Genomic DNA, 14,837 nt, shown 5'->3' with positions numbered 1-14,837 from the left:
TGGGGAGCGGGGAGGGGCGAGGGACAGCATTAGAAGATATACCTAGTGTAAATGACAAGTTAATGGGTGCAGCACACCAACATGGCACATGTATACATATGTAGCAAACCTGCACGTTGTGCACATGTACCCTAGAACATAAAGTATAATTTAAAAATAACAAAAAAAAATAAAGGGGAAAAAATCAGACATCTCATCAGCCATAATGAAAGCTAGAATATAGTAAAGATCTTCAAGATTTAAAAAAAAAATCCCTCTTGAGCCTAGAATTATTTACTCAGTCAAACTATCAACAAAGTGCAGTGTCAAAATAAATTCATTTTAAGACATAAAGGGATTCCTCAAATATACCTTATTTGTACCTTAAAATAATTTTTTCAAATTAAGATATAATTCACATATCATGAAGTCTACCATTTTAAAGGGTACAATTCAGTCGATGTTAACATATTCACGAGATTGGGCAATCATCTCCAATGTCTCTTTCCAAAACATTTCATCACATTATAAACACCATACCAGTTAGCAGCCACTCCTATTCCTCCAATACCCAACCATTGGCAAGCACTTATCTCTTTTCTGTTTCTATGGATTTGCTTGTTCTGTACATTTCCTATAAATGGAATCATACAATATGATGTCATTATCAGCATTCTACTTCTTTTTATGGCTGAATAATATTCCATTGAATGCATATTAAAAAAACAAAACAAAACAAAACAAAACAAAACAGCAGCAGCCCTGGTAGAAACCACAGCTTTCAGGCTAAAGGACCAGGAAAGGGGTCCCTTCAGGCCAAAGAGTATGGAGGGAATCCCTATTTTGTTTCTCTTTATCATCTCTCTACTTTCATCTGCTTTATTATCATCCCTCTGCTGTCATCTCTCAAGGGCAACCCTAAGTGCAGAATCTGTGCAGCAATAATACAGGCAGGTAAAACTCTAAGTTTAAGGAGAATCCTAAAGAGAAGAGAACTGGAGAAAGAAATATGCTAACTTGCTGAAGGAACTGGCCAAGGGCCTCAGCTCACCTGAGTGGCAGAGGTGTGGACAGATTCAAAGCAGAACAACAAAGGCTTTGAGAACAAACCAAAGGTTCGAACCACACCCAACTTAGATTAAACAACATAATGTTCAAAATTTGCAGGATACAATCTCAAATTACTCAACATAAAAGAAAAAAGATGACTGATTCTTAAGAGGAAAGATAACATATGCCAATAACAAGATCATCCAGATGTTGGAATTATCAAAGACGTTAAAGAAGCTGTTGTGACTATGTCCCAGAAGGTAAAAGTAAACACTCTGGAAAATGAATGGAAAGGTAGTTCTCATCAAAGAAATAGAAGTCATTGTCAAACATGAAACGTTTATACTGGAAACTACAATATCTAAAGTAAATAATTGTATCAGAATGGAGATAACAGAGGAAAGAGTCAATAAACTTGAGGATAGGTCAATAGAAATTGTTCAATCTGCAGAAGAGAAAAATTTCGAAAAAAGAAATTAGCAGAGTCTCAAGAGCATGGGAGATCTAATAGGAGTGTAATCAGAGTCTCAAAAGAGGGGAGGAATATATTGGTGCAGAATACAAAGGAGAAATAATGATTGAAAAATCCCCAGATTTGATGAAAGACATAAACGTCTAGACTCAAGAGTCTCAAAAAACTACAAACAGGATAAAGTCAAATAAAATCATGCAGAGACCCATCATAATCAAATTCTGAAAATCAAAAGCCAAGAAAAAAGTATTGAAAGCAATTACATACAGGAACAACAATTTAATGGCAGATTTCTCATCAGAAACTCTGAAGGACACAGGAATGAAATAGTTAAAGTGTGGAAAGAAAGGAACTGTCAATGCATAACTCTGAGCCTAGTAAAACTATCCTTCAGGAACTAAGAGAATTTATTGTCAATAACCTTGTTCTAACAGAAATGCAAAAAAGAGCTCTTTAGGCTGAAGGGAAGTGATAAAATAGAAAATATTGAAACTTGAGGAAAAGGGAAGAGCAAAAGAAATAGTATATATCTGGACAGCTATAAAGGACTATTTTTCTTTTTAAAAGTTATTTAAAACATGCGTGACTGGTGCACATATATATAAAATCTAACAGGGATTTAATTATGTAGAAAGAACACAAATGACACCTGTAACAAAAAGTGGGGAAGAGGATAAAGGAGCCTATATAATTGTAAGGCTTCTGTATTTTAATCAAAGTGGTAAAATATCAATTCTAAGTAGGATGTAAAAGACTCTCTCTATGTATGTATAAAACCTAGAGCAACCACTAAAATCTAAAATAATAGTACAAAGAGCTCTTGCCAAAAAACCAATAGATGAATTAACACTGAAATCCAGCCCCCAAAATTCTGATAACCCAAAACATGCCAAGAAAGGTACAAAAGTACAACAGAAAAGCAGGGGGACAAACATAAAAAACAAATAATAAAATGACAGACCGAAATCTAACCATATGAATTATAACATTACATACAAGTGGCCTAACACACCAAGTGAAAGGCAGAGATTGTCTTTTTAAAACACAAAATCCAACTATATACTTTCTAAAAGAAACTCATTTTTAATATAAATACATAGATTAAAAGGCTGGAGCAGATATACCGTATAAGCACTAATGAAAAGAAAACTGGGTTGACTATATTAAGATAATAAAATTAAACTTCAAAATATGAATATAACCAGTGACAAAAAGTGAAAAGTGATTTTTACATAATGATAGTCAAATCAGCAATGAGATATAACAATCCTAAATGTGTATGCATATAATAATAGATCTTCAAAATACCTCAAGCAAAAACTAATAGAATTGAAAGAAGTAGGCAAAAGAAAAACTTGGAGACATTAGCACTCCTCTATTTGTAATCCATATAACAGACAGGAAATCAGTCAGGATACAAAAGACCTGAATAACACTACTAAGCAAATTTACCTAATTGACACTGATTGAACACTCCACCCAACAATCGCAGAATTCATGTTCTTTTCAAGAGCACATGGAACACTTATCAAGACAGAGTATACTCTGGGCCGTAAAGCAAACCTTAATAAATTTTAAATAACTGAAATAAAATCGAGCATGTTTTCAGACCATACTAGAATTAAACTAGAAATCAATAAATGAAAGATATCTAGAAAAAATGTTTGGAAATAAAACAACACACTTAGAAATAACTCAAGGGTAAAAGAGGAAGCCAAAAGGAAAATTATAAAATATTTTAAAATGAATGAAAGTGTGGGATATAAGTAAAACTGTTGTTAGAGGGAATTTATAGCATTACAAGTTTATATTAGAAAAGAAGGATCTCAAATGAATGACGTAAGTTTTCACCTTAAGAAACCTAGAAACAAGATAAAAAAAAATTAAACCCAAGGCAAGCAAAATTAAGGAAAGCTAATAAGGGCAGAAATCAATGAAATTAAAATTTTAAAAATAGCAGAAATCAGTATCACCAAAAGCTGTTTCTTTGAAAAAAAAAAATACAATTGCCAAACCTCCAGCCAGAATGACAACAAAGAAAAAAGAGAAACAATGCAAATCACAAGTATGAAGTATGAAAAAGGGGACATAAATACCGACCCCACAAACAACAAATAAAAGGAAATATTATTTCCTTCTAAGTTGCTGAATGAATGGAAGTTGTTCTGTTACAACTGGAAGTAAACCCCCTATAATTCTTGCTCCAGTCAACTTCTGGACTTGTACACAACATGTCTGTAACAGTTCTGAGATGTCCATTAACTGATGACTGGATAAACAAACTGTCATATGTTCATGCAATGGAATACTATTCAGCAGCAGCAACAACAACAACAAAAAGCAGACCAGTAACACATACAACAAAACAGATAAATCTTAAAAGCATTATTCTAAGTGAAAGAAGCTGGACACAAAAGAAAACACATTATATGATTTCATTTCTATGAAAGTCCAGAACAGACAAAACTCATCTATTGTGATCAAAATCTAATCAGAAGCTGCCTGGAGCAGGGAATGTAGGGTGTTCTTGCAAAAGGTCAAGAAGGACCTTTTGGGGTTGATAGAAATGTTCCATATCCTGATTAGGGTGGTGGTTGCCCAGGAGTGTGCATTTATCAAACAAATCAAACTATACACTTGAAATGGGCACATTTTATCCTATGTGAATCAGAATTCAATACAGTTAAAAACAATAGCATATAATTTTAGCCTAGATTTAGAGTACAGATTTTGACACCAGGTCAGCATCCATCCAAGCCCCAAATAGTCATGTGTTCACTCCCTTCTCCTTCCCCTACCCCCACCTCACTCTTTGTGTTGTTGTTTGGTCTTTTATTCTATGTCTGTGCATCTCAGTGTCTGGGAGATAATTCTCGCCTTCTCTCTTTCTGGGTTGCCTCTTATACATTCCTCTCTCAGTTTCTTCACTTATAGCTTCATCGTTCTTCATCATTTTTTCTCTTTATGCAAATATAGTTGTGTTTCTTTTTCTACTCCTTCTACAATTTTTCTCTCTTAACAGTGCTGACTAAAAGGCCAAAAAGTTTTCAAAATTATTTATTTATTGAATAGTTTATTTTCTTTGTTAACTACTGAAAGTAAAAATCTTTATTTTTATTTATAAACAAAATTATTTATTAAAAAGTCTTACATGTAACTTACATAGCCCTTGGTTGTTCCTTTTACCTCTGTGGGTTAATGGCTTTACTTGCTAAAGACTTACCTTCCTTGTTTCAGGAAGAGTTTCTGAAGCATGGATTCTGTCCAATGAGGGCAAAAATACAATCAAGAGTTCAGGAAAGAAACTAACACTTGTTGAACACTGACCATGGGTTGGGATCTCCGATATGCCTTATCCCATTTAATTCTCAAAATATCTCTGGAAGTTGGGTGTTATTTTTCTCACTTTACAATTAAGGAAAGTTCGGAGAGAAGAAAATAAATAGCCTTGGGTCAGTAAATAAGAGAGTAGGACTTTAACCCCAGATCTGTGTCTTATTCTGTTCATTATTTGGAATAGATGGTTTTACTTTTAATTTCCCACAAATTGAACTCCTTGGTAGAAAAATAAGAAGATGGATAAATATATGATGTTATTTTCATACAAAGGGATACAACATAATGATAAAAAGAATACTGTTATACACAACATTGATGAATCTCACAGAAATCATGTTCCATAGGAAAAGACAAACACAAGAGTACGTTTGGTATGATTCCATCTACATGAAGTTCGAGAATAGTCAAAACTAATTGCTTACATACAAATCAGAAGGATGGTGACCTTGAGTGGAATGTGGATACAGACTGGAAAAGGACTGGAGAGAACTTTCTGGGGTGCTGGAAACACTCTGTATCTTTATCTGGGTGGTGATTATATGGATGTTACACATGTAAATTATCATTAAGTTGTACAAGATTAATACTCTCAATACACTTTATTAGACTTGTCATCCCTTAAATTTTAAAAAAAATCATTTTCTGTTGTTAAAATAAAGGTTCCTCTGTCCCATTTTTAGACTCTTTGCCAGAAAAGTCTGAAATTGGGGAAAATGCTTTCAACGCAATGATGTCATCTTGAGACGATGTCATCCCTGGGGAGGGACATCTTTTCAAGCATACTGGGCTATTACTTGAACCTCGGGGCCTGACTCAAAATCTGGGACTTTACACCACTGCTCCTAATGCCAAGGGTTAGCTGAAATCATGAATGGGTAAAGCAAGATCTCAGCACATTTTATTATCTTGTGCATTCATTTTTTTTCTATTGCCTTAGAACAGTCCAAACTGGAACTTTCCACATAGGTGATCTTATACAATGCTCATAATGACTCCATGAGATAATTGAGACAAAGTCTCTATTATTTGCTTTCCAAAAGCAAGGAACAAAAATCTACAGGATTAGCAAGTTTAAGAGAGTTGTAGAAGATTGCAAAGCTAACAAAATATAAAGAACATCATAGAATTCAAGTCTTTGAGCACCTAATCTAGTGTTCTTCTCACCACAGAACACTTAACTTTAATTATCTGGGCTTAAAGCAGTCCTTTCCATGCTCACCCTCATGAACTCATATTCCAGTGAAAACTAAATAAAAGATAAGTAGGGGTCAAAGAAAAATATAATCAATGGTTCAATCTATCCTCATTTCCTTTGGCTAGTTTCCTGATTTCTTTAAGCCTGCCTAGATTTCCCTTGTCCTCTAACCTCATACCTTTTTCATACCTTCCTTTAGCTTTATTCTTACTCTAAGGAATTCTGACTGCCTACCACTCCATGCACCTGTTGTTACTTAGCCAGAAAGGTAAGGTGCAAGAAAAAAAAAAAAAAAAAAAGACTCTTAAATAACCAAGTGATTGGGTGTATCTTCCCCCAAGGGAGTTCTTCTCTGCCCACTTTCTGGAATATTTACACCACAACACAAAGCAAATCTAATAGAATTTCCTTGGGAAAGGGCCCAAGCTCAGAACAGCCAGCTGAAAAAATCATCACAAAATTTACTGAAGAAAAATAAGCTATTCTGAAAAATACAGTTCATCAAAAAGCGTACTGAAGAATGCCTCCAATCTCCTCCACTACCTCACCACCAGGCCAACACTCCCTGCTCATATCTTGACCTCCGTGAAACAGCCCTGGTCATCACAAGGTTAAGAAACATTGGCTACACCCTAGACCATAGAGCAACACAATGGCTGTAAAGAAGGAGGAGTCCTTGATAGCTTTATTCTTAGCTCTCTTCACGTGATCCTGGACCTACAACCATCCTCACCCACGCGCCCTATTTTTTATCTACTCCCAAGTAGAGATGATGTTCATGTGCATCTTTTGGAGGCAATGGCTCAGCTATGGTTCATAAAAACCACCATGTACAAAATGCTCTGTGGATTCTTAGCCTATTTTTTTAGATTGAGGGATCTTCCTGAGGCAGCCTCCCACTCAAGTCCCTGGGTTATACATCTCCATGGCATCTCAAAGTTTAACTGCTCTTAATGTGCTCAGGTCCATTAACCAGTTGGTAATTTACATTTCTCTCCATATTCTCCACTTGACAATGAATAGTGATGCTGAAAATATAGAAAGAACACATCTTCAGCTAATTACAATAAAGGAGTTACCAGAGGCCAGTAGTCCGGTGTCTCTAGACCTGGACAGAGCACTCTCAGTTAAGAAAGATCTGCCACCTGAAAATTATTCTGCTGTAACATCTCTATCTTGTTCTTCCTCCATCTTAACTTTCATACTTCCATAAAGTTTAAGTCTTGGTTTCTTTCTGTAAAAAAAAAGAACTGGATTGCGAATATGCCGGTTGACCCTTTGAACTGAATCCAAAGTCAAAAGCCTTAGGAGAGGACATTAGTTCATGGGGAGGAAGTAAATACCACACATCAATCCTCCTTTCCATGCATATTTCTGAGAAAGTCAGTTTCCGTGGTGAAATAGTAGAAACTACTACTCTTATAACTCTCTTCATTTCCCATACATCCCATCTTTCATCTCTTGGGAGTAAGAAGCTCATTGAATGGAGAACCACAGCATCCCAACTGCTGCTGCCAAGGTTGCCACACATGGCCATAGAGATTACAACTCCAGATGGCACCATTCAGACAGACTAGAATGTATACGGAACCCCTAGAGTTGTAGAGTGCATAGCCTGCATGATCAGATGCTGGAGTGCTGCTGTTGCTATTATATGAGAAAACCACAGCAGTTCGTATTGATGAAGCACTTTATCTTTCATCAGGCATTGGGTTAAGGATGTGCACATATCATCTGATTTAATCCCCATGACAACACCTTGAACTATTACTAACCCCGTTTAGTAACATTTAAGAACTATTACTATCCCTATTTTTCTAATGATAAAACTAGTCCTCAATGATTTCGAGGAATTCTTCCAAGCCCTGGCCATTGCCCACCAAATATTTGTTGCATGGCCTTCTAGCAAGGATACTGGACATTTTTTCACCTATTGACATGGCTTGTTCTTTGTAATCTGCACTTGGAGATGATTCCCTCAGTGGAAAGAACTCTGATTTGAAGGAAAGGGGAACCATGGTTCTAGTCAGTACGAAAGTTTCCACGTGTATACCACTTTGTACTATAAGACTTGGAAAAAGTATTACTAAATGTCTGGATTCCAGTTACTTCATTTACAAAATAAAGCAAACACTTGTCCTGCCTACCATAGGATTAATAACCAATAATAAATGTAAAAGTGCTTTATAAATTGTAAAGTTCCATATAACCATAACAGGACACTAATAACAATTATAAAGAAAGGCAAAATTTCCTTTACAGGTCAGACTGGAAAAATGTTCATGTTGTGAGGTTGCCAGGCAGTGATCCTGAGTGGCAGGGCACTGAGACTTCTGCTAAGCAAACTCATTCTTTTCTCCTCCCACCTGCAGGCCAGTTCCTCCTGACTTTCGGCAGACCAGCTTCCTTACAGATATCCTTTTCTCACCTGCTGCCCAGGCTGGAGTGAGGTGGCTCAATCTTGGCTCACTGCAACCTCCATCTCCCAGGTTCCAGCAATTCTCCTGAGTAGCTGGGACTAAGGCGCATGCCACCATGCCTGGCTAATTTTTGTATTTTTAGTAGAGACAGGGTTTCACCATGTTTGTCAGGCTGATCTCAAACTCCTGACCTCAAGTGATCTGCCCTCCTCAGCCTTCCAAAATGCTGGGATTACAGGCATGAGCCACTGCGCCCAGCCTAGACATCCATTTTTATTAATAATCACACTCTCCTCCCATGCCTTACACAAAAACCCCTCATGGACCTTCTTTCTCTTTTGAAAATTTTTGAAATGCTAAATTGGATGTGAATGAACTTCATCTTTCAAATGACAATACAGATTCTCAACATTTCAAGGGATTTTTAAGTAGCCAGTAGGAGTCCACCAAATCTAGACCTGATGGCATCTTCTCAAGACACAGGTCACTTTCTGCCCTGCTCAGTGATGTTTTGTCACATACACTCACCCATAGATGTATCTTAGATACACAATTCTCTGGTGAATGTGCCTCCCAAACCCCTGGATATACAGATCACACCTCAGAGAAATATTCTATGTTTAATTGGAGGGCAGGGAAGAATAAATTCAGTAATTTCAAAATATTTGTCATTAACAATTTTTTAAGTGCTTCGCACCAACTTCAAAGATGTATATGCAATTCTTTTCTTTTCCTCTAAAAACACCAATGCCCAAAGGCTCCAGGGTTTGGATCATAAAAGGGTTTGGATCACGATTCCTTCTGCCATTCTGCATCCCAGCTCTCTGTCCTGTTGTGACTTCTCAATATTTGAAAATATAGAACTGATTAATTAGGAATGCTGGGGCTTGTCTGACCCCCATCTCACCTGACTCCCCACTCCCTTGGAATTCCATTCCATAGTCAGAGGAAGGAATATCAACGTCAGAAAACAAGGTTTCCCTGATATCCAAACCGAAGTTTCCTTCTACAAGTATGATCCAATTACTTCCATGGGCCACGCTAAATAACTCCTCTCGTTCACTGCCACTCTCTCTTCAGAGATTTGTAGATTGTTACCATGGCTTTCCCTTCATCGCCATTTAGCCCAGCCATATATATTTAATTCTTTTCATCTTTCATCGTAAGTCAGTCCCTTCAACTGTTAAATCAGCTCTCTGCTCTTCTCTGGACTAGTTCCAATTCTCCCAGTTCACCTCCAATAACTGATATCCCTTCTGGGAGCTCCAATTTCCTCTCTATCCTCCTTTGCTCTCTCTGCCCACTCCAGAAATGAAACGGGAAGGAACTGACAGATATGGGAGGTCAAAGGTCAGGTATATTGCATTGCATACATCTCTAAATTGCTCAGGCCTCTCCATAGTACATGTAAAATCCCAAGTCATGTATCCAGTTTCCTGGAGTAGGAGGGAGTGCTTACAGGGAAATAGGCCTCCTATCCCATGAGTCATCATCCCCTAGCCCTCTGCCTGGGTGATGGCAGAAACAGATCTCAAAACACCTGTAAGCCAGGATACAAACTGGAGCTGTGGGCAACATGCCAGCCTTGCAGACAGACATCTTTTCTATGATTTGGGCTGTCCTGGGAGAGGCCAGAACCATTAATACAGTCCCAGAAGCTGCCTCTTCACCTCTTCTCCATGAATGGGTGAATTTGGGATCTGTCTCAGACTTGATATGCTGATCCCATTTAAGAATTCACAGCAACCCACAAAGAAAAACCATTAGCATTTCATGCATTGTAAGGCCTCTCAGACATCTTTCTGTCCTCTCAGACAGCCCAAATCACAAGCAATGCAAAGGTTTTGCTTTCTCCTAACTGGCGCTTTTTCATTTTTACTATTTTAGCCATGGTCCTGCTCAGGTTTAGGAAGCTATCTTTGGTCTGAGCCAAATGGACTGCTCCAGGCCCATCACTACAAGACAAGGAAGAACAATCAGCTCTTCCCTCCCCACAAATAGCCCCATCAGCATCATTGTATACCTCCAGACAAGACACTTGGGCAGACACTGGAAGAAATAAGCTGAGCTGTGCCTACTTTCCCTCTGTATAACTGAAGAGCCCACATCATAGAAGAGTTAAATGCCTTTTCTATAAATTAGAGCCTATACAAAAAGAATAAACCCATTTCTCCAAACATGATAAATAGCAAAATCAATCCCAGTGTCAGAACTTAACCTTGAATTTTCATAAGGAAAATGAATGGAACCATAATGATATATGTTGTCCGAAACACAGAAGAAGGTATAGCAAAGTGTATCTACTCCATGGGGATGTCTGCACTGGAGACTGTATCTGAATGAGGCTGGGGAGGCAATGATAATGTGAGAGGGGCTAGTCCTGCATGGCCAGCTGCCTAACTGCAGACAGCATATGTCCTCAGAGACAGGAGAGACCAGGCTGTTCCAAGTATGATCACCACAAGGCCTGAAGTGCTTTTCAATAGGCTGCCTGTCTCTCTGGAGGTCATGGGGAGCTCATCCAGTTACACTTAGTGTCTTATTTGATCCTATCAATAATCATTTGATTCCAATCCTGCTGAAAAATGCTTGGCCAAATTTTCTTGCCTTTTAATGGCAGAATCCTGGCTCCTACTGAAATCAGCATTGCTAGATGTGTCAAATGATGCATAAGGGCTTGGTCCAGCTGCCAAATGTACTGGGCCACTGAGGGAGGACTTGGGAAGACCACAATGCTTTCCTACAGTCATTAGCAGAGAAGCCCTTGGAGCACAGGCCTTTCTACATAAACCTCCCCACTCAGCAGCTCCAGCATCTTATTTAAGACTTGAGTGGAGTATATTCTTTAAATGAAGTAAGCATGTGACTCTTCAGAGACACCCACTGATAGCTTCATGCAACCTACCTGTTTACAGTTGGCAGGTGTGGGGCTGTAGAAATGAGCCCTTTTGCCTGTCACCAACATCTGACAAGAGCTGATATAGACTGCTGGATTCTATGGTCATTTGATAAAAGGTGATGGGGAAGCTCCAGAGATGCTCATAGGCATGAAACTAGAAGATAATCTGCATTTCCAAAGAAGTCATTTTTATATCCATTACTAAAACACTGGGCACTAAAACAGAATGTTGCATGTATAAACCACACAAACCACAATGACATTAAAGTCCAGCTGTTCTTTACAAAAATATCTTGGGTGGAACAACGGTATCAGTCTTCCATCTCAGTTCACTGAAGGCACTATCAAACTCATCAGTGCCTCTTAGGATGGACTATATAAATTCCAGCACTAAACGAAAAGGGCTCACTTTAGGTGCCAGTGCCACTAACACTAATGCTGAAATGTGCATCTGCACTCTGTTTTTCTTTGGGGTCACATACTAGTATGTTTTCTGTGCAATGACTAGGGAAACTCAGCTTCTGAATATCCCTGCTGCATAAGAATACTCATGTGTGGGTGTGTATGTGTGTGTGGACAAGCATGCAAGATACTTGTAGCTCTACAATGGACCCTTTTCAATGCTTTCCATCCAATTAATATTAGACATTAGTAGCCAGTGGAGCATAAGAACTTCATTTATTTCTGATGATGAGAATGATAGAAAAGAAGCTGGGTTTGCTTGATGGAATTTGTGTTGGCTTTTTAAAAGCCTGATTTCTTTTCTGTGCCTTTCTCATTCATTTGCATTGTATATTTTATTCACAAGTCTTCCCCAGTTGTCTTACAAGAAGAACATCCATTCAAAACTACCTGGTTTTCCAGTCAAAGGATACTCTGGAAAGAGTTAGAAGTAAGTGCCTGCACACACACCCAACTCAGTGAATATGGGAAGAAATGAGGGAGTAAATGGAACAGAAAAATCTCATTTTAGGAGTCTCCAGCAGGGAGATCTGCAGTGAAACAAGCCTGCCAGAGACTATCATCAAGAGCTGCTGCTGACGTTCACGCTAAGAATCAGAGGGGAAAGGAGGAGTGGGAAAAGATAAGAAAAGCAGGAAAACCAACGATGGTTTCTCCCTGGCTTCTTAGTGACTCCCCAAAGGAAGATAATATTGACAACTTTCCTTCCTTCCTCCACACCTCCCTCCTGTCCTCTGTTCCTTAGTTTCTCTGGGGCTCTCCCAACAACATGTAAGAGAAAGGATGAGTCTGAGAGTGCACAGCAGACTCAGTGGGGGTAGGAGGGGGAGAATAAATAAATAAAGAGGAGGCAATCCCTGGCAATACCTGCTCAAGCCAACATTTGGCATGGGGACAGTTGGGTGAGATTCCATAATATGAGGAGAAATTCTATATTCCCTGAGAAGGTGTACCATATTTCCCAAATCTGTGCCGGCCAGGAACAAGGGGGAGAGAAGGGCAATAGTTTTGACATCTACTACTAAACTTGGAACCTAGAAGTAATTGGGGCATTTCAACTGTCCCAGGGGCCCAGGAAGAGGGGTGCCCAATTTTGTCTCAGACTGCGTATAAGTCCAAGGCGCCCTGCCAAGAGTATGAAACTTTTCTCCCAACTTGGTTGCTAAAGAGGAAGGAAGACCCCTCAACTGCTTTCAGGGAGAAAACAAGAAACTACCGTCTGACTCAGGAAGGAGGTTTGCAGGAGGAAGGGGGGCGAAGAAGCAGCGCTGAGGTTTTAGAAAGTGGGGTGGAAGTCAGGATTATTTAATGGTTGCATGTCAATGTGACTAAAAACACTAAATCCCAGCACACTTAGGAGGGAGCTGCTCACCAGTCCCGAAGATCTGGAAGAGAAGGCGGGGCTGGGAGGCGCGGATTGCCGCGGACAGCCTTCCCTCTCTGCCCACTTCCGACGCTTTCTTCTCGGGCATCAGGCGGATCCTCAGTCGCCCTTCGCCCTGGCGAATCCACCAACTGAACAGCTCGCTGAGGTTGAACTGGAGCAGCCCCACAGCCGCCTCCCCGGGGGGCCCGACGCAACCCTCCAAGATCGCCTCCTCGCCCAGCTCCAGCACCAACTGCTTGGCACGCCGGAGCTTGCGCACCGAGCCGCCCTTCAGCACCCTGGACAGCGTCCGGGCCTCTGTCGGGGTGGGTGAGCCGGCTGTCCAGGAGACCCCGGGCGCCGGCCCCAGCAACCTGAGCAGCGGGGCGCAGTCCAGAGCCAGCGAGCCGCGCGCCTCGGGCCTGCCAGCCTTCAGCTCCGAGGGGGATGGCGGCAGCAGCAGGTCCCGGGCGTAGACACGGAAGAGTGAGGGCACCACGAAGTCCACTGCCAGACTCTTCCTCTGCAGGCGCGAGTAGCTGAGCGGCTCCCGGGGCTGCAGCGGCAGCCCCTCAGCTGGGGATCCCGTGCGCTGGCCGGTCCCCGTCCCAGAGCCCAAAGCTGCAGTGGAAAGCAGCAGCGGCAGCAGCCACAGGAGCCCGATGGTTCCCATCCCGTCGGAGGAGGCCGTTTACACTGCTCTTCAGGCCCAGCCTCGCCCTTCGCTCTCCCCTAGATGGGAAGAAGCTCTGAACAGTCCTCGGTACCCAGCGGCTCCTTCCACCTGATCTCCAGAGGACTGTGCGTGAGCGCAAGTCTCTTGCTTTCCCCCAACTGCACGGAGGCGAGCAGGAGTCTCAAGGAAACACAGCTGTAATCTCAGGGGCGAGTCCAGAGACCCTCAAGCACGCTGGGCTCACTGACTGGGACCTTGAGTCTCTCGCTCGCCACGCTGAGAGCCGCTCCCCCGTCCGTAGCTCGCTGCGCTCCACACAGAGGACCTACTGTGTTTGAAGGGAGGTGGCAGTTGGGTACCGTCCTCTCCTGCCCCCCGCGGTCAGAGCTGGGGTCTGTCCCCTCTCGGGGCAGCCTCCAATCTCCGCAACTTTCCAGACTGAGAACGGCGGCTCCCAGCTGCTGCACGCTGTCCTGGCCGCCTCCTGCGTTCCTTTTGGCTCCTCCGAGCTCCTCTGCCCGGTCTGGGCGGGATCCGACGACGGGGGCTGCCTTCTTGCGCACCCTCAAGCTATCTCTCCGCTGTGGGAAGGCTTCGGACTGCTCTGCCCGCTGAACTTCTGGGCGTGAATCCGAACCCCCGCGCTGCGCAAGTTTACAGCGTCCTTGCTGTCGCCCGCGCCTCGCTCGGTTCCTCAGAGTTCGCAGGCACCGGAGCGGCCCCGGCGGCAGCAGCTGAGGGCGTTCAGGGCAGGGGCTCCCGAAATCTTGCCGCCCCCTCCTCACCCATCATCAGTGCCCGCGGCTTTGGGTGGCCGGCCAGAGGGCGGCCGGAAAGCACATCGGTGCCCCGCGACCCTCGGAACAGAGGAGGCGGGAGGTACCAGCTGCTACCGCCGCTGCCGCCCCCAGAGCTGCTGGATCGCATCTGCCTGGGCGCCCGCCACTTGCAGCTGGCGGAGCCGCGCGAGCGCGCGCAG

At 41.9% G+C, this 14,837-nt stretch overlaps 1 protein-coding gene across 1 annotated transcript in view; it reads right to left on the bottom strand.

Moving 5' to 3' along the window:
* ALK (anaplastic lymphoma receptor tyrosine kinase) overlaps positions 1–14,812 on the bottom strand; it is a gene marked incomplete at its 3' end in the record, with an annotated part of 732,271 nt that extends 717,459 nt beyond the window's left edge. Inside the window, exon 1 of the mRNA XM_011960583.1 lies at positions 13,189–14,812. Within this exon, the coding sequence (XP_011815973.1) occupies positions 13,189–13,855 (667 nt within the window). The remainder of the gene's footprint in view (positions 1–13,188) is intronic.
* Positions 14,813–14,837: the final 25 nt, after the last annotated feature.

This window comes from Colobus angolensis, unplaced genomic scaffold, assembly GCF_000951035.1.
Source record: "Colobus angolensis palliatus isolate OR3802 unplaced genomic scaffold, Cang.pa_1.0 Scaffold515, whole genome shotgun sequence".
Taxonomy (NCBI): Eukaryota; Metazoa; Chordata; class Mammalia; order Primates; family Cercopithecidae; genus Colobus; species Colobus angolensis.
Note: the sequence above shows the minus strand (reverse complement) of the source record. Positions and strands in the feature narration are given on the sequence as shown.